General features: G+C 47.9%; 1 protein-coding gene across 4 annotated transcripts in view; it reads left to right on the top strand.

The window, feature by feature from the left end:
* Nucleotides 1-18,652, top strand: part of LOC1280917 (uncharacterized) — a 32,867-nt gene extending 14,215 nt beyond the window's left edge. For 3 of the 4 annotated variants that reach the window (XM_061655834.1, XM_061655836.1, XM_061655835.1), the window contains 2 exons: nt 430-673; nt 9,705-18,652. In XM_061655834.1, coding sequence (XP_061511818.1) covers nt 10,703-15,619 — 4,917 coding nt within the window. In that variant the 5' untranslated portion in view covers nt 430-673; nt 9,705-10,702 and the 3' untranslated portion in view covers nt 15,620-18,652. Of the gene's footprint in view, nt 1-429; nt 674-5,835; nt 6,414-9,704 lie in introns of those variants that run through there. The other variant, XM_061655837.1, reaches the window with a different exon arrangement.
* Nucleotides 18,653-20,280: the final 1,628 nt, after the last annotated feature.

Below are 20,280 nucleotides of genomic sequence, written 5' to 3'. Positions count from 1 at the left end.
AGATGTTTTTCAACAGCTGTCAAATGTTGTATTTGCATCCCATTAATTAAATCAGTTCTTCCACATGCTTCTCAACAAATCCCAAACTAGATTGAGTTTGACAGTTCTTTGTGATGTGTTGAAAATCATGTAAAAGAACTGAAACTTTGTTGTGATACCAATGTATGACAGCTGTAGAAAATCATCGAATAAGTGGCTAATAATGATGTGCATATTCGAATATTACTTGGAAAACCCTGTAATTCATATCAATATGATATTTCATTTCCATCCAATGCAACAAAATGTAACATATATTATTAATTTTGAAAATTTGTACAATATTTTCAACTTTTTGTATGCTTGGGTTGAATATCAATAATCAATGTTAAGAATGTAGCAATTTTAGCATTTTTAATAAAATTTCCTTAATTTTGTCTTTTCTTCCAGCTTTTAGGTCAACATTTTCATCAACATCAACTACACCACGATTGAGTCATTAATAAACCCGCAAGACAAATTCGAGATTCACGCACGGATAACGCACACTGTTGAAGGAACGTGACACCGGAGAGAGAGACAGATACGATCAACATCGATCACACGATCGCATCACTCACAGCGAAGCAAAGCAGTCCGGAAATAAAGGGATAAAAGCGTCCTGCACTTCCTATCGACCGTTTCGGCTCGGAAGGTACGTCCAGCAAATATTAGAAAATTAATAAAACCTTTTCGCCCCTTCCGCTTCATCGAACATAAATTCCCATTTCCTAAAAGCGTCCTTTCGTGTGCCCTGTAGGTGCTATAAATTTATTTTACGATCGTCACGGTGGAAGGTCTAGGCGTGCGCGCAGTGGTGTTGTTGCTGTTACGGTTTAGATAGTGCGTCTACCACACACAGACACACACACACGCACAGTTGACAGTTCGAAAGTAAACAAAACCACCCTCTCTGAGCAGGCACATGCACACATACACCCACTATCTCACCTCGTTAAGGGCCCGAAACCAACAAACCATAAAAAGCATGGTAACCTCCTGTTGGGTCCTCACCATGCCCGAACCAGCAAAATCCTTGCACACCATCCTTGCAACGAATCGAAGCAAAACGGATTTTTTGTATATCTTTTTTTGTTTTATCGGTGTGTGTGTGCAGTTGTGGTGTGTATTTTATCGGTTTGCTGCTTTTGCTCTTCCTTTTTTCAAGGGGTTTTGCCCTTTTTTCTATTCCTTTTGGCACTATCTTTCCCGTTTCACATCCTTGTTTTAACGTTTGTCTAACGTGTTTCCATCTGTCCTGTAACTATGCTTGTGTGAGTATTTCTGTCTGTTTGCCAGTCGTCCCTTTTCCCCTTCGTTTGGTCCTTCCTTCCTTCCCAGTACAGTACACACTTGCGTTCGGCCACAATTTTCGTTCGTCTGGTATTAGTTTTGTTGTTGTTTTTTTATGCCCTTTCGATACTTATCTCCCATCACTTTCCTTCGTCACTGTTTTGCTACGGAGGGCCGTTCGATCTCGATTTTCGGCTGCACTCCAAATGTATCTGGCCAGTAGTTTCTTCGTCGCTTTTTTTCTCTCTCTCTGTATATTCCCAGAGTTTTGTTGATTTGTCGATATCCTTTTTGGAGTCGCCGTCGTCGCCTCGTCCCCGGCCAATGCCAGTTTTCCTTTCGTTTGGTTGCTTGCTTAGGGTTTTTTTTTTACTCATCTCTTACCTTCTGGCTTCGATTCACCGCGGTTTATACCACCATTCCATAATCGTGTTTTTTGGTTGCTGATCGGAGGGTGTGGTGGTGGTGTGGTGGTGGAGTGTTGTTGTAACAAAGCGAAATGAAATATAATTTATGACCTGCCCGTTGTCATCGGAGTCGTTTGCGGAGGTGAGGTCGTCTCGGTATTCCCACCCGCTTTATCGGGGTTTCCCTGCTTCCACTCCACTTCCAAGTCCGTTCTTACGGCACCATGCGGGAAGAATTCCGTACAGCGTGAAGAAGGAAACAGTGTGCTGTGTGTAGTGAAACGGTCGACTAATTGATTATTTGCTCACGAGACATACGGTGGAAACGGTGGATTCCAGAGGATGGTGAAAGAGAAACGGTGGCCTCCGGAAGGTGACAGATGCGCTACCGGAGCGAAAAAGGGAATGTTCTTCCATCCAGTCAAAGGTCTATCCTCCGGACGAACCTTACCTGGGCGGTCTTGGAGCATGGCAGTTCCGTTCAGTCATTAACTCAAGCGCTGCTGCCAATAAAGATTGTCCTGGTAGGTTCAGTCTGAAACTACTGCACAGCGACAGTTGCTATTCAGCCGTTGTGTTGTCCCGTTGTTAAATTTAAGGTCCAAAAAAGTTTTGTGGACACACATGGCGACCGGGACAACAGGTTGGACGTGTTTATTAGATATTGCAACTGTTTTACGGTCTGCCTATGTTTGCAACAAGATTGTTTCTTGAAGTTGAACGTCATTTTAGGACAGTCATTAATGCATTAAAAAAAGCTCTGGTCATTTAATAAGTCTTTGGAGAATGTATTAAATAACAGCCATTGTGTGATAGAGTACTTGATTGTAGCATTGTAGTTCTTCTCCAAAGTCTCATTTACGAATATCACAACTGAATATCCCTATGAGTCTATTCCTCTTGCGGATGTCTATAAGAAGTTATGTTGAACGGCTCAGAATGTTCAAAAGGAATCTTTCAAAATCATACATGAATACTCAAGCTATACCATTAGTTAGAGTCCTTGTAAATCGGAATTGCCTATCATAAATTTGATCTTGACTACAATAGATTATATGACCTACTCTATTCGCTCATTGATTTATATTTCGTAGAGTCATAAACTAGTCAGGTCTTAGTTTGATTCTAGAAAAGTTCAATAAAACCTCGTATAGGCTCAATATAATGTTCAATAGCTACTCGTTCTACAACTTTATGAGTCACTGAGGAAAACATTTCAGATCTTTCCAATGCCAAGATATTCAAGATATTCGGAGCTTGTAACTCGACAAGAATGTTTAGACTCGCTGAAAGCATTGCCAGCAAGGAGGTCTCATACTCTGAACAATGTATGTAGGATATTCGTGGCTTTGGTCGTGTGTTCTTGAACTCCACTATATACATCTCTCCAATCAAAGAAATCTTAAGAGAATCATAACTCATAACTAATGTACTTGAACATCTAATAGATATGGCGGTCTGCTAGCAAGAAATAAAATCAAAATTATATGTAAGATCCGTTTTATGAAGTTGTTCAAGCATGCATTCAATGAAGAACTTTTAACAATATTGTAATTTTAACACCAAGATGTTTGCGGAAATATGGAAAAATAGCTACAAAAATACAAAAAAAAACAAAAATCAAAAAGCTTATCTCGATATTTACAGAAACCAGAAATACGCGTCACGTAAAGGATGTAAAAATATTTCGTTTCGCTACCTCCCCCGAAAAAATGTTAATCTCAAGCAGCGTGATGATGTTACGTACGTGTTGGTTATATCATTTTAATGCCTTCTCATAACATCCGGCTGTATATTAGAATCGAACCAGAAAAAAACCTCCCTCTAATACTGCCACACATGTAAGCGTGTATGTGTGTTTCTGTTTGTGTGAGTGAGTGGTTGGAGTATGCGCAAAAAAAAACAAATTTTGAAAAATGGAAATAAATCATGCTGCGAAAGTATATTGAGCACGACACGCGGCGGGCGGGTGTGTGGTACGATGCGACACACATGTGAAGCTGTGCGAAGAAGCAAAATTTTTCTTCCTTTCCCGTTCATTTTGCCGGACGGAGTATGCATGTGTGTATGTGTGCGTATGTGTGTGTCTGTGTGCATGTGAAGGGATTTTCCCTCTACTTTCCATACACCAGCAGCAACCGTCGCTGCTTGCTTTGATGGAAATTCAAGAAAGTGTGTTTGATTTCTTCTCTTACAATGTGCCTCCCTGTACACCCTTTCCTTCGCTGTTTTCCATCCGTTGGGATAGCAACGGGCGGCGGAGGTAGGGGTAGATTGGATGAAGAAGAAAAAAACGTTAAAAAGAGTAAGCAACAAAAAAGATGAAAAAAAAACGCCGAGAAAATTCCCTTATCACTTGAAGCGCGCGCGTTCAATTTATTGGCCAGCGGGGACAAAAGCGGGGAAAGCGAAGGGAAAGTCTGAAAAAGGAAAAACACACACATACACACTCACACCAACACGCGAAGCAGAAGAGAGAAAAAAAATCAGCAAACGACAAAGCGAGATGAATGATGTTGCTTCTCGCTTCTCGCTTCGTTAGCATCCCGCGTCAATACGCTAACGAGCAGGAAAAGGACGTTGTCCTCTAATGGTGGCAATAGGAGAGGGTGAACGACGAGAGAAGTTGTTCGTGTAGATGCTGATTTTTCCTTTTTTTATAGCGTTTTTCACCGAGGAGGAAAATGCAGAGAAAGTGGAAGGAAAGCGTGGGTCGGTTCTCTGTAATAAGATTGGCTCATTTTGGTGGAGCGACGAGCGACGGGGAAGAAGATTGCGCAGGAGACGATGGTTGTGCCCTTTGCCAAGGATGCTGTGGCGGTGGCCAACGCCAAGCGGAGGAGGGCACACAGCGTACAAGCGAAGCTCGCGGAACGAAGGATAGTAGAGAGCGAAAGTAAATTTAAATTGGATACGAAATACTTGAAAGTTTCCATGACGGGTGAACGCGACGCGTTCGTGTCGTTTTTTTCTTCTTCTTCTATTTCGTGTCCTTTTTCTCCTCCTGCGGCACATTTGAATTGCAAGTGGGGTGAAGAAATCAACAAGGAGAAAAAGAAAACTCGTATGGAAAATAAGATTTTTCCTCTCTTCCTTCTACTTGGCGTGAAGGAGGCGAGGAGCTCAGGGAGGAAAAGAAAAGGATATTCGTGTATTCGCCAAGTCAAACGCACACACACACACATTCAAGGTGACACCCACTAACCCACCATCCCCTTTACTACGTGGATGTGTGATGGCCGACGTTAAGTACTGGTACGCTGTTGCCTCGAGCACACAGAGCCCGCCCGTCCGTGCGCCAAGAAGATTGTAAAGTGAAAAGCTCAAGCATTTCCGGGCAAGAAGTGGTTTTGCATCTATCTCGCCTCAGGTATGCAGCAGTAGTGGAGCTATTGAACTTGATCAGGTGTGTCAAAACGGGGGATTATTATTGATTTATTTATGTTTATAGTACTTGGTTGATATTGTACAATGTGAGTTTAGGAGATATTTGGCTTTTAAGTTTGACTTAGGATCATTACTAAACAAATTCAATAGAATCTTATCCGAATTTAGCTTTTAGAGCCACAAGCGGACATGTTTAAGATAACAATAACATGCAGATAAGCTTAAACCCGAAAGTTCCCAAATAATTTTGTTGTCATAGTTGAAGGATTTGAATTTCCAGGATTTTGAAAAAAACTAATTCTTCTTCTACCAATAGTCTTCAAATCGGAATGATCAGTACGACGTGTATTCTGAAACGCGCTGTTTCCAAAAAGGCTTTAGAATTAATTATGTTCAGCATCTATTAATCAGGCCGTTGAGTCATACTCACTCTACCCGGCCACTCGGTGCCTCAAAGACACTCGAGCAGAGATTAAAAGACCGGCTGTGCTCTTTTCGGTTCTTTTTTTCATGGCTTGTAAAAAGACTTTTTGTCGCGATGAGGACAAACGGCGGTAACAGCGACAACCAAGACGATGACGACAACGACGACGACCACTACCAAGACGCGGCGAAGGACACACTGTGCAGAGTCTGCGCAATCGCATCCTTTCGCCGGCGTTTCGGGGCAATGGGTACACTTGGAACATCATCGCGTAGTCGTTCGCTGCGTTTCGTACGTCTAATTACGACGACCTCGTCGGACGGGAAGCACGGAACTGATGCGAGATGCTCCTCCAAGTGTCTCAGCGCCTTATTATGGCAGTTGGTTTTAGTTCTAAGGAGAGTCTTAAGAGGTTCTCGAGGACTTATTAAGAACTTAATCAAAAGTTGCAAATTGGACTGTTTTGTTTGAAGTTCCTGCAAATCTCGAGGACGCAAAGTGACAGTTGTCCTGCTGTGTTGCTGTAGTGCCGTAGTGTGTGAGTGTGTATTGCCGTGCCGGGAACTGTGAAAAGAAAAAAAAAAGTTTTGTGCGAACAAACGAGATGTTTTGTTCTCCATGGGTTTTAAATTCCTTTTCGGTCGTACTTCTAAAGCTACTATTACGCACGTGTGATACGACACCGTTATGCGTTTAATGGTAATTTGAAACACCGAAACTTCCCCAAAAAAGTTAGACAAATGACAGCGCCCGGCAGTGGAACAAAGTGATCGTTTAGGAGAAGCGTCGTAGGCCAAAAGAAGACGCCGACAGAAGTTGATTTCTCTGAAGACTCAAACCCCCCGTTGGAGGATACCCGATAGGAGTATACAACTGTGAAGAAGGTGAAGAAGCAGAGAAACAACCACACACAAACACACGGATTTAATGCCGTCCCGGAGAGCCTCTGCCAAAGCGACGGCGGCCTGGAAGGTGGTCGATCTCTCGTCTTGCATTCTAATTACCCTTGGGGATGGTGAACTACGTTAAGAGGAGAGAAGCCTGTCGGAAGGCATCGAGAAAAGGTGTTAACCGTTAAGCGTGGTTCGGTGCTGTGCTCCTCAACCTCAGAAATCGCCTCGGAATGTGATTGTAATGAAACTTCATCAATATCAAAGCAGGCACTCTTCGAAACGGCCCAAAGGCCGTACGGTGCGGGTGTGGGTGCGCTCCTTCAACCCGCCGCTGGTGGTGTTGTGAGGCAGGGGATGGTTCGCCGTGATCTTTTGGAGTACCTTTCGTGGTGTGGGATTGAATTAGCTGATGAGGAGCTGACAGCAGCGGAAAGTGCGAAGAGTTCGGGGCGGTGGAGGTGAAGACAACATCACGCTAACCTTAATACCATGGCCACTTCTTCCCCTTCGCACACACCGACCACACGAAGATCTGGTTACGGGAATCATTTTTCAATTTCATCGCGCTAATGAATTAGTAAAACCAATAATCCGCGGTCTTCAACACCGCCCGAGAACGTAGGCTGTAGGGAATGGGCTCTCTTGGAAGGCTCGCATCGGATAAGCGCGGAAAGAGCAAAGGAGAAATATTATTTACCCTTTCCACGCGGGGCTAGGGTAGTACACATCCGTGTATGGCTTTAAATTGATGGTGTTGGTGTGCGCGCGCCCGTCGTGTTTGTCCGTGTTTGCTGCAGTTAACGCCGATGATGAGCGCTTTCTTTCACGACTTCACGAAAGACGGATTATAGTACGTACGGCCCTGGCATACGGAGTGAGGCACAATGAAGAAGAAGAAGAGGAGGCACTCGTACGCTGATTCTTTCTTCTTCCTTTCCAATGCCCGATGTGCTAGAGGTTGGAGGGACGGTTGGACGCTTGTTTGGAATTTAATGCTTCGGTTCTAACTGTGGTCTTCTGCTAGCCGTCGCTAGGTCGTCGCGCAAAGTGTTGGCAGGTCTCTACACCGTCTATATATTCTAGACCCGTTTGAGGAATCATTTCTTGAACACAAATTCCATATCCTCCAACCACTTGTAACCTTTGTCAAGCAACTTTCCAGCCAACCTAATCGCACCAGTGACAGCTGAATGTGTCTGCCAAGAGAGGTGCCTGCTTCGATTTGCGCAGCGCAGTGACAGACCGTTCACTTGGAGTAGAGTGGAAGAAGTTGGTCCGTTAATTCAACGCAATTCCTGACGCCCCTTTCTTGCCGTTTGATGTACATATCTTCTTCTTTCCTTCGCGATTTGGAACATTATTTATTTATCGAGCTGTTATCGGCGAAGTGGCCAATGTTGACATTGGGCATGTTACGGGGTTGGCAAAAACCTGGTACCAGATAGGCGTGCAAAATTGCGAGTCACATTTGGGGGACATTCGTCAAACTACACTAAAAATTTTGTAGTAAAGAATTCCTTGAACATCAGTTTGTCTCAAACATCGCGTGAACTACAATAAAGAGTTGTGTAGAGCTCACCAGCATGTTTATTTATGGCCTCACTGGGCAAGCGGCTTTGCTAGATCCTCTGAACACTTTTGCTCTTGCGGCCGGCCCCGGAGTTCGATGACTGTAATTTCCCTATCGCGATCGCCCGAACGGACGGATTGGATTGGATTGTGGATGGGTGATGAACGTGTACCGTACGCGGGAACATATAAAATCCTCCCATCATTACACACCATAATCGCCACTCGAGTGAGGTGGGAAGAGACAGAGAGCAAGCGAGAGAGAGAGAGAGAGGCCACAATTTCGTTGGATCAACATGGTTCTTATTTAGCGGGAAGACTACGTGGCCTCCCTCTTCGACAGCGTAGAAAGGGGTGAATGAATTAAAGCGACGGATCAAGCATTGCAACACACACACAATCTCACACATTACCCCCCTAACGAGAGGGAGAAGCCACAAGGAAGGGTGGTCTGTTCGATCCATTTTAATTCAATCTTTCACCCACTTTGGGCCTCGGCTGTGTATGTTCTATCTTGTGACGGGCGTAAGCTTAAACGGAATCATCGATGCAAACACGTTTAAATCATTTCAGTGCTCTCTTCTTCTCATGCCTGTTTTGGCCTATCATCTCCACCCTCACAAACAAAACGGGGTAATGGAAGGGTGGAGGATATCTTCTGGAGATGTATAAAGCCCTCCTCCCCGACAACTTGAAGTTGCTGGTGAACCTTGGATATTCATTATGAGGTCTCCCCTTCCCGAGGCACCAGCGGCATTGCATTCCACCCTCTTCGGGAAGGGTGAGGGTTCATTGGTGTGTTTGGTTTTGGATCGTGCGCATTGGTATTTCTTGATCTTTTACCACCTCGGGCACATCATCATCATCATCGCGTTGCGCTTGTGTGGGACCTTGGAGATTGGACATGGGGGACGACAACGACGAGTTTTGTTTAATGTCAGCACGAGTCCCTCATTATCGCAGGGGCTCAGTGTAAGGAACTCCAGTACTCTGGAATACGCAGCTTTGAAGATGGAACCTCGTGTCCGCAAGAGAAATCAGCCACACGACAGACAGAGCGGACCACGAGGTGGTGCCGCTTCTATTTGTCTATGCTATTAATATTTCCGTATGATTTATATACCACGGCGTTCGTTGCGTCTTTCGTTTGCATATCGGTTCTTCTGGTTCGATTTTCCATCCCCTTCAACGTGTTCCCTCCGTCCGGTTCGGTGGCATCGGTTTACCAATTAGGTGTTGCTTTAATGGGTTTGCCAGGGGTTCGTCGCTTTCCTTTATCGCAACACACTTCCAACTGTTTTCCTCACAGAATGAAAGAGAGAGAGAGAAAGAGAGAGAGAAAGAGAGGAAGGCATGGGAAGGGAGTAACATTCAATCGCACGACCCAAAAGGTGCTCCAAAACAGACCAACCCATTTATGTTGCGCACCTCTTCGGGAAGGAGCGAGTGTTTTTTCAACTCTCTCTCTCTCTTTCTCTCTTTCTCTTTCTCTCTCTCCAGCTTTCTGTTCCAAACATGCACACGCATCAACGTAATGTGCGCAGTTTGTTTGATTTAGCACTATTTATTAACATCCCACCGATCTTCCTCTTCCCCTGCCCGAATTGTGCCTACAACACATCTCAATGTTCCGATTTGCTTGAACTTTTTCCCACTTCTTCCCGCGTCGCTAACGTATGTTCTTCGTGTTTTTTTTTTCTTTTAAAATTTTAGATAACGCTCGTCAACTAACGTTGCGCCGCGACGCTCAAGGACCCGAGTACATCCAAACAAATTAAACACCGTCCGACGCATACAACACAACACATCAAGCAAGCGCACCAGGCGGGGCGGCAGCGGTTCGAGCGTGTTCGCAAAGGGTCAGACTAATTTTTATTGAACCGGCCGGCGAAGGGATAGCTGCTGCTGCTGCGCACGATCGCTGTACAAACACTGGAAGGGGGAAAACAGTCTTAAGGCTCAAATAAACGGCCGATACACGTCTGCTCGAAGCGCTTGCGCAAATAAGAGTCGTTGCACAACCCAGCAGCAAACGACGACATTGGGTCGCAAAGCTGAGCAAAGTAATCGTTCGTGTTTGGTGGAGCCTTGGATCTTTGGATCACATCCTCAGCAGTTCAGCAGGATCAACTTCAGAAGGATGCATCAAACACCAACCTCTCTGGTGTAGCATGCCTGGAGAGCTCACGAAAGCTTCTGACTATTGCGCACGGTGCGTGCGACTCCGATGGCAGCACTTCTTCCGCAACGGCAACGCAGCAACGATGGCAACGATGGTCACGGCAATGGACGCAGCACCCTTCCAGCAATGAGGCGCAAACAACTGTACCACGGCGTCAGTAGTAGCAATAACATCGGCAGTAAACGAAACCGCAAGCGGAGCGGCAACTTCTACCACGACGAGCGCACGGACAAAGGCAATGGCCACCGGGAGCCACATCTTACTACACGAACTGTTGTTGTACGTTGTCGTCAGGCACAGCTGACCGGAAGCGATCACGTAGGAGCAGGCGTAGCACAGAGCTACTAGTGTGCAGGAAGAGCTCTGCACATCATTCTGTCCTTCCTCATTCCCCGAAGGGTGTTTTATGTGTGATACAAAAAGGAATTGTAATACGACGATCAACCACAGAGTGCAAAACAAAGAGAGAGAGAGAGAGAAAGAGAGAGCAAACACAACAAGAACGAGCGAGAAAGGCGGCGTTTAAAGAATGACACAACCGAGCTACTATGTCAGCAAATATGCCGGTGAATTCTGCAAGCTGGTGGTGGAGGGCGACTTCAGCAAGATCAAGTCCAAGTTTAAGGAGTTTGTGCTGGACTACCAGACGCCGGAAGACCTGAACACCCCGCTGCACCTGTCCATCATTGCGCAGCAGAATCGCAATGAGATCATCCAGTTCCTGGTCGAGTCCGGGGCGGACTGCGACCTGCGCAACTCGATGAACCTGACCGCGTCCGAGCTGGCCATCAACCTTAACTTCATGGACGTGACCAAGTTCATGCTGGCGGTCGAGTTTCGTAACCTGACCGACTACCGGTGCTTCTACCGGCTGATCAGGCGCGGCTCCGTGCCGCTGCTGCAGCTCTTTCTCGAGCTGAAATCGTTCGACATCCACCAGCAGATCGCGTACGTGTCGAGCGTGTGGCACGAGCTGTACGTGAAGAATGTGCCGCTGACGAAGAGCATGGAGAACTTCCTCGAGTACCAGCTGCAGAACTACAGCTACGCGTACCATCATCCGCCGGCGCAGCCGCGCCCCGACCGGCCCAAGTTCGACCGGGAGCTCGAGCAGCGGATCGAGCTGATCGTGGAGTACACGCGCTACCTGACCAAGCACTACGGCGGCACGGACAACCTGAACGACTACGACGACAAGTTCCTGCTCGCGATCAAGATCGTGTACGACAATCTGTTCTTCGTGCGGGAAAAGCGCGAGCTGGTCGGGTCGGTGCCGGTGGAGGAGATCTGCCGGCTGCTGGCCGTGTTTTTGGCGATCTTCAAGAAGGCGCCGCACTACGAGGTGTACAAGCTGCTGCTGAACAAGCGCACCGTGCTGCAGTATCTCGGTGCGGTCAGCGACGAGCTGGAGCGGATCAAGGCCGAGCTGGCGGAGAACCGGGGCCGCGAGTCGACGCGCTGGTCGAACGAGCTGCTGCTGTATCTGCTCTGCTGCATACGCGACGCGGCGCCGGCCAAATCGACCAAGGCCATCAATGGGCTGTGGCGCAAGAAGTGCGTGCTGAAGAAGAAGCTCATCTACTACGTGAAGGGCCGGCTGCGGGCGAACCCGGAGCTGGCCGCCATCCAGGCGCGGTACGTGAACAATCTCACCAAGCCGGAGCTGGAGGTGCTGCGGCAGGAGCTGCGGGCGCCCGAGTTTGTGGAGCTGACGCGCGCGACCGGCCGCCGGAACCGGGTCACCTTCTGCCGGCTGCGCAAAACGTACGACCACGTGGCGCAGCTGTACGCGATCAAGAAGATACTGCGCTACCTGGACGGGATAGCGCGGATTCAGCTGCCCCAGTACCAGGTGTCGGGCGTGCTGGCGATCAAGCGCACGCTGCAGGTCATTGCGGAAACGGTGGCCAGCACGCGGTATGCGCCGGCGATCGCCCGCAAGCTGGACAGCGTGGTGCACAAGATACTGCCGCTCAATCTGGACGTGGACGTGCGGGACTTTTACCAGCCGAACGTGTCGCTGTACAAGGCGTGCTCGGACAGGGCGGAGAACGGCCGGCTGGTGCTGCCGTTCGCGGAGGTGCAGTGCAGTCTGAAGTCGGTGCGGCGCTACTTCGCGTACGTGCACGATCTGAAGATGCTCGAGGCGTACAAGTGCTATCTGGGGAACGTGCATCAGCTGAAGAACTGGCGGCAGGTGGCAAGCTACAATCAGTTCGTGGGCGACGCGAACCGGATGTACTTCGAGAACCACACGCTGGACGATCTGCACTTCGAGCTGGAGGACTGCATACGCGTGGTGGAGGAGCTGCAGGAAACGTTCAGCCAGCAGCAGGACGAGAAGCTGAGCGATCTGCTGCGCTGCGTTTACCGTCCGCTGGCGCAGCGGTACGAGACACTCACGAAGGGGGACGGTGAACGAGCGGCGCTCGCCTCGATCAGCGCCAACTTCAACACCGTGATGCAGCTGTGCGGGACGGAGATCGAGATGGCGAAGGTGCGCCGTATCGTGGGGTCCTTTTTGGCCGAAAGCTACCCCAAGTACGACATCTGCAGCGACGAGCAGCTGCTGCTGCTGAATCCGCTCATGCAGGAGCTGCTGCACCTGTTCACCAACTATCTGTACCAGTACCAGATGGACGAGCGCGTCACGAAGAACTTCGTCACGATGGTGGAGGTGCTGCACGTCGGGCGGTACATTGCCGTGGATCACTTTGTGCCGGAGCGCACGAAACCGTGCGACAGCCTGCTGCACCAGAACTACACGAACGACATACTGAAGAAGTTTAACCTGCAGAACCTGAGCTCGATCGAGTTTGCGGTGCTGCACGAGCAGCTGTCCCAGAGCTACTACGACAACTGCTACAACCTGGACAAGAAGTACGCGGTGCTGACGATGTTCTTCAAGTCCACTAACCGCCCGGTGAACGATGCGATCGTGAAGCGCAACAAGCGCATGGACCGGGAAGAGTACCAGTCGTTTCTGGACGCGAAGCTGAAGCTGATTGGGCAGTTTTTGCCGTGCAGCGATTTCAACGAGGTGACGCAGTTCATCAACGAGGCGGCCCCGCACGTGGAGTACGCGCTGGAGCACTGTCTGCTCGAGCTGTGCGAGATACTGACCGATCTGGGCGTGTTCCAGGACAATCAGTACGTGCTGAAGCTGCAGTCGGCGAACGTGAGCGGGCGCAACCTGCACGACTACCTGCGGCAGGATGCGCTCGAGTACGATATGCTGACGCTGACGCACAGCACCAAGGTGAAGGTGTTCCTGAACGGGCTGATCTTCAAGAGCAACGAGTTTAAGCTGTACCAGCCGCCGACCAGCCAGCGGGCCAACCCGGACGAGCTGCTGGCGATCAACGAGAATCTGATCAACAACTACAAGATGCGCTGGAGCTGGGTGGAGCAGCAGGAGCGCTTGTTCAAGTCGGTGGAGACGATCGATCTGAAGCTGCTGCAGGCACTGACGCCCGACTATGCGGACATTCGCGGGATGCGGCTGGGCGTGCTGTGCGACGGCACACCGTCGACGGAGTACGAGATCATCGACCATACGATACGCAACAATCTGAAGCAGATGGTGGACTACCTGTCGGAGGAGCTGCAGGCAATCTCGTACGAGAAGAAGCAGTTCTTCCAGTACGTGCTGGTGCGCAGCTCGAACTCGCTGTTCATCGATGCGCACTTCAGCCTGACCACGGTGCAGGAGCGCCAGGCGACGATCCTGTTTATGGCGCTTTACTTCCGCGCGTACGACGTGTTTCTCGAGTGCGTGAAGCGGTTCGAGCTGACGGTGAACCTGGGCAAGATCGTCAAGTATCTGAACCTGGAGTTTATCGAGAAGATTGCGAAGCAGATGAAGGACATCAACTGGAACTGTCAGGATGGCAACGGGACGACCGTGCTGGATCAGTGCGTGCAGAAGGGCGATCTGGCGGCGATCAAGAAGCTGATCAAGCTGGGCGTTGACATCGCGTCGCAGACGTCGGATGGTACTTCGGCGCTGCACCGTGCCTGTAGCTTGGGCCACACGGACATTGCCAAGCTGCTGGTGAAGCAGCAGGTCCCGCTTACTTCGCTCAGTGGCACCGACCGCTTGCCGCTGCACTACGCCATACAGTATCAGGAGAACGAGCTGCTGCCGGTGCTCTGTTGCGACGACATCGACATCAACTCGGACCGGCACCGGCTGGTGAGGCGAGCGATCGAGTACGGCAATCTGGAGGCGCTGAAATACCTCGTCGACACGCGGCAGGCAACGCTGACGTTCGTCGATCAGCAGCAGAACACGGTCCTGCATCTCTGTGCCACGTACGGGCGGTTGGCAATGTTGCGCTACCTGCTGGACGACCATTCCGCCACGATTGACGGCGAGGAGAGTCTGCTGAATCGACGCAATGGCGCTTCCAAAACCGTGCTACACATTGCCGTTCAGCAACGGCACACCGCAATGGTGGCGCTGCTGCTGGAGCGTGGTGTCGACGCGAGTCCCGCCGACGATACGGGCCGGACGGCGTACGAATGGGCCGTCCAGGGGAACAGCCTGCGCATTGCGAAGGTGTTTGCGAAGCATCAGCGAACGCTCCGGTCGTCCGGTGCGATCGCCTCCCATCCGCTCACGATCGCGATCGAGCAGCGCAACGTGCGGATGTTGAAGTTTCTGCTGCGCAACGGTTGCAGCTTCACCAGCGAATCGCTCTGCCTGATCAAGGCCGTCTACACGCGCTCGCTCGAGCTGGTACGCTACATCGTGGAGCTGTGCAAGCCGGCCCTGCAGTATCGCGACCCGTACGACAGCACACCGCTGCACGTGGCGATCGCGATCGAGTGTAACGAAATTGCGGCGTACCTGATCGAGTCCGGCGCGGACATCAATGCGATCAGCAAGTTTGGCGACACGCCGCTGCACGTGGCCGCCCGGCACGGCAACATTGTGGCGGCCCGGATGCTCATCCTGAAGTATGCCGCCGTGGACGAGCGGAACGCTTCCGGGCTGACCGCGCTCATGCAGGCGATGTACTCGCGCCAGCTCGACATTATGAAGCTGCTGATCGGGGCGGGCGCCAACATCGATCTGCTGAAGCTCCATCTGGCGGAGATCGAGCAGCTGGCGAAGCTGCCCACCATCCACATGTTTGTCGATCATTACGGGCTGCTCGAGTTCATGATCCTGCAGCTGCAGTACGATCCGAACGTGCGCGACGGCCGCAACCAGCAGAGCCTGCTGCACAAGGCGTGCTACGCGAACAATCTGCAGATCGTGCAGTTTCTAGTCGACTGGTGCCGGCTGCAGACGGAGCAGCAGGACGCGAACGGCCGCACGCCGCTGGCGATCGCGAACGAGTGCAAGAACTACGAGGTGGCCGAGTTTCTGCGCAGCAAGAAGAGGAAAAAGTCGCAGATCGCACCGCAGCGCTACTTCGATCCGGCGGGTATGATGTAAGTGCGAGGAGCCAGAGATAGCAGCAGCACCACCGCCAATCCAGTGTCGTTGCGATCCAGTGACCTTTAGTAGAATGGAAATGTGTTCCCGTCGCTTTGCAGACGTGCGCTGCTCGGTGTTGCGCGATTGAAGCCCCACAAAAAAGGGACTTCTTAATAATGCAATGGATATTGTCGGTGTTTGGAGCTGTATCTTCGATTGGAAGAGAGCGGTGGTGATCCTCTGTCGATTAGCACTGTGTGCTGCACAGCAGAGGACTCGAGCGCACCGAGCGTGTTGTAGCGCTGCAAACCGATGGCCATCCACATTTCTGATATGCTCCAGTGAAAATGGTTTCCCTATTTTCCTATTTTTTTTTGTTGGAAGGCTTCCCACAAACAAAAAGTTCCTCGCGTCCCAAATTTGTCTGCGTTTAGTCGGCTCGCGGTATGAAGAACACGATCATTGGGCGGGTTCATTTCGATCGAATGGTTCGAAGAAGAACAGTATGCGTAGCATTTTTTTTAGATGGAATATTTTATACTTCTTATCATTCTTGTCGTGTAGTACCTCACCCGTAGGGGCAGGGTTTCCCGTCTCATATTCTGGTCAGACTTTCGCAATCGAATTTTGGGACGCAACTAAACTCAGAAGCCAACCCACTTTGCTCTAGCTAAGCTTGACTCGTATATCCTTGTTTTTAATGAAAGTTTTCTTTCAATCTCAACAAAACCCCTAATAAGACTTTTGGTCCCCCACCCCTGTATTTGCTGTTCTAGTCAGTGAGCTACTGTTGTTTTTTTGGATCTACATCCGACGATGGATCGGGGAAAAAAATCAAAAGAAAACACAGAATTGGATCATAGAAGCACAAACAGAGGAAGCAATAATTTTGATAAAACACTAAAATTAAGCTTCGATTTGTTTGGTGAATTTTAAACCACTACTTTTCCCTTTCCTTTTTTCCCTAAACGACACTGATGGTGCAGGGTGCCTGCTATTTTTAAAGTAACAATGCAACATTGTAAGAAGTTTACAGCATGGTCAGCTAAAGCTCAAAAGGGAGTAGAATATTCGGTCGCGAAAGCCAAACGAACGCAAACAAAAATAATCAATGAACAAAGGATTTCCTTCGTGATTTTAGATGCAAAAAGGAAAGTGTGTGTGATTTTAGCCGTTTACTACTACTAACAACAAGAACAACAAATACTACATTCCTACTACCGATTGGGGGACAACGTGATGAGATCGACATGAAATGCGTATTTTAAAGAAGAAGAAGAAGAAGAAGAAGAAGAAGAAGAAGAAGAAGAAGAAGAAGAAGAAGAAGAAGAAGGGAAAAGGGGACCGCACGTGTACAGACAAAGCCGGGGTCGCCCACAACAATCTATGCGTGTATTGTATTCGGAGGATAAAAGCTAGCCTAAACGACCATATGGTATTGTATGCGTGTGTTTAAGTAAACTGGATGTACTACTTCCTACCTTACTCTACTCTACTACCCTTTGGTGTCTGATTATAACATAGTGATTAGTGGTATTATGACGTTGAGTGCGGTTTAGGATGAATAGGAGCAGCAGGGACAGGATCCTTTGTTGGATGAAAAAGAGGGAGGACATACCGAGTGTATCGCCAAGACGTAAAATAGAAGAAGAGCACGCGCAGTAACGATCAGCCCAGATCCAACTCTGTGGACATTTCTAGAAGTATAAGATAAAATCTTTTATTGTACCTTTCTAAGTAACGAAACCTCGCATATTCCTTCACCCGCGTGTGTGCGTGTCTGCTCGCCAATGGGCATTGTCTGTTAAAGTGTGAGTATGCACTGAGCCTGAGCCGGCGGCTGGGGAAACCGGACCCACGCTTAGTAGTAGGGTTTAGTAAGACGTGAAAAGAAACTAATAACCTCGCATTTATTACACGATTACAAAACTACCATTATAATATATACATATACACACATTTTATACACTCACAGGCAGACTGTATGAAGCATTGCTGCATTCTGCATTGAGTGACGTAATAAGGTCCCCTTGAGTCTCCAGCGCAGAAGTATAAACATCAACTGAAGGCTCTTAGTACACACTCACACAGCAAACGAACGCCCATTGCGGTAGACTGCACACGCGGGTAGAAGCAAATAAATAACTACTACTACTACTACTAAAACCCTTAGCCATTAAGAGAGCGGTAAGTGCAGCAAGCAAAAGCAAAACAAGAGAGAAGAACAAAACAAAACAAAATGCCAGTGCAGAAGAAGGGGAGAAAGTAAATTATTTATTAGGTAGACACTCGTTATGCATGCACCAAATTTAATATAATATATTAAATGGCAGTGCAGCAGAGTAACACCGTCACGCCACGGGTCGCGGCCACAGGCATTATTGGAGTAGGAAAATTTGGAGAGTAGTAGTAGCAAAAGAGGAGAAATGGGGGGGGAAAACAAAACAGCGCACAAAACTGCAAATGGAATGGAAGAAATTGAGAGAAAGCAGAAAACAAAAACGATGTGTTTAGTTTGGTTACGGCGCTATATGCTAAAATAAATGCTACGGATAATCCTACTACCCCCTCCCGGTCATCCTCCGGAACTCCTATCCAAAGGGGGGCGGAGGTTTCTGGACGGAGTGTGCAAAGGCAACGCTAAACCTCGCATGGTTTGTGAAACGTAATAAGAAACATATATATAAATATATAATGAGTAGGAAGTTAAGTTAAGGAATATAACAACAACAACAAAAACACACAAAACAAAACACTGTGTCCTGTGTGAAAAACTCGCAAAACACGCAAAAGTCGCCATCCCTCGCATTAGTATATAAGGAAAAACATGAAGAAGAAGAAGAAGAAGAAGAAGAAGAAGAAGAAGAAAAAACGTACTAAATATCTAAAAACACATAGCGTCAAGTGGTAAAACAGAAAACGAAAATGTGCAAAAACACCCGAATATCAAAACACGAAATGGTAAAAAACAAAACAACAAGAAAAACAAACCCAAACGAGATTTATATCTGTTCAATGTCTAAAATCGTTAGAATCAATCAAAGCAGTAAAGTGCAAGGAGTAGGTCAAGAGGGAGTGGCAAAATTAAGCTGCAAAACTGCAAGAAGCACCATTCCACCTCAACGGATAAAAAGCCATTCCCCATTTTTGCAATCGATACAACTTCAGTGAAAAACAAAACATTTCAAACCAACTGTTGGTGTCAAAATTTTGTGTCAAACAAAAGCGAACAAAAACTTAAACGTTTATCTTTGTGTGTGTGTATGTAGTGTGTCTGTTTCCTTTTGCGTAGTTGATTGTAAAAGACTCTATTTAAATTCGTTAGTGCAAAACACACACACACCTCACCCCCATTCCCGGAACGACTCGTCAAATGAAGTAGAACGACACTGCCTTATAGTGCGAGCAGTTCTGGGGACGGTTTTTGTGTATGGATTTTTCCTCTTTTGGGGATTAATGCTATTTTTCCCTTGCCACTCATTTGATGTTTAACGTAATCTTATTAACCATTCCATTGCCAACAGTTGTAACGCACAACGTGTTAGTTTTCGTACTTTTTTTGTTTGTTTGTTTTTGGTATACGTTTGTACGGACCTCAGTTCCACGTACTATTCGGTAAGCGCGTGAAGTGTAGCAAATTCAATCCTATCTTCCAAAAGTACTATTACATTCCTAAAAAAAAAACAAAACTCGTAGCAGTAAGCTAAGGTTAAAAAAAGGCTAAAGAAAGCAACCAACTCTGTTCTTTGTATACGCAAAAACGCATCCCCTATCTCCAGCAGGTTGCAAACATTTCAGGATTCAGGATCGGTTTTACTTTTCTTTATATCCTCACCAAACCTCGCATTTAAAAAAAAACAAACCGATGATGATATAGAGATAAAGTGAAACGTGTCTGTGTGTGTGTATGTGCAAACCTGAAAGGACTTATTTCTACTGCAATATGAACAAATACAAACATAAAAACGCCCAGTTTTTAGCACCACAGCTAAACACACAAACCCGATGTCAGATTATTTTGTTAACAAAATAAAATGAATTAATTTTTGGAGAAAAAAACACCGGATGTACCGACGTTTAATGTTTGTATGATATCCGAAAAATAGTAAAACTTCTTACCAGTCGTCCTGCTGGATGGGTCAATTCATATAGGTACAGGTGCTTCATGTTTAACAATTCTTTATCTATATGATATGGCCCGGTCGACAATCATTCTCCAGAATGCTCGGTCCCTGGCTGAAGATTCCCATCCATGCAGACACCCGATCTCCGTCAGGTCTCGTTTCACCTGGTCCAGCCATCGAGTTCGCTGTGCTCTCCTGCGCCTTATGCCGAGCTGGGGATCGCTGTCGAACACACCTTCAGTGAAGCCCATAGTAAGTACGATTCCCCTGCACAATGCATCTACGGACTTCGTTACTGATCTCGTTATCGTAAATAACGGCCTCCCGAGATAGCAAAACTCCATTACTACCTCGAGATTGTCGCCGTCAACTAATACACTGCTTCCCATATGGTCGTTCAACAAATCTTGTGCCGCAGTTATGCCAGTTTCTTCCGTTTTCAAGGCTTGACCACTGTCTGAGGATGTCTGATGTCTCAACACTGCCTCAGCTTTGTTCGAATGGCATCCGACAGCTCGAACGATACTAAACCCTTGTCTTACTATCTTTCTTTTG

Source organism: Anopheles gambiae, chromosome 3 (assembly GCF_943734735.2).
Source record: "Anopheles gambiae chromosome 3, idAnoGambNW_F1_1, whole genome shotgun sequence".
Classification (NCBI taxonomy): domain Eukaryota; kingdom Metazoa; phylum Arthropoda; class Insecta; order Diptera; family Culicidae; genus Anopheles; species Anopheles gambiae.
Note: the sequence above shows the minus strand (reverse complement) of the source record. Positions and strands in the feature narration are given on the sequence as shown.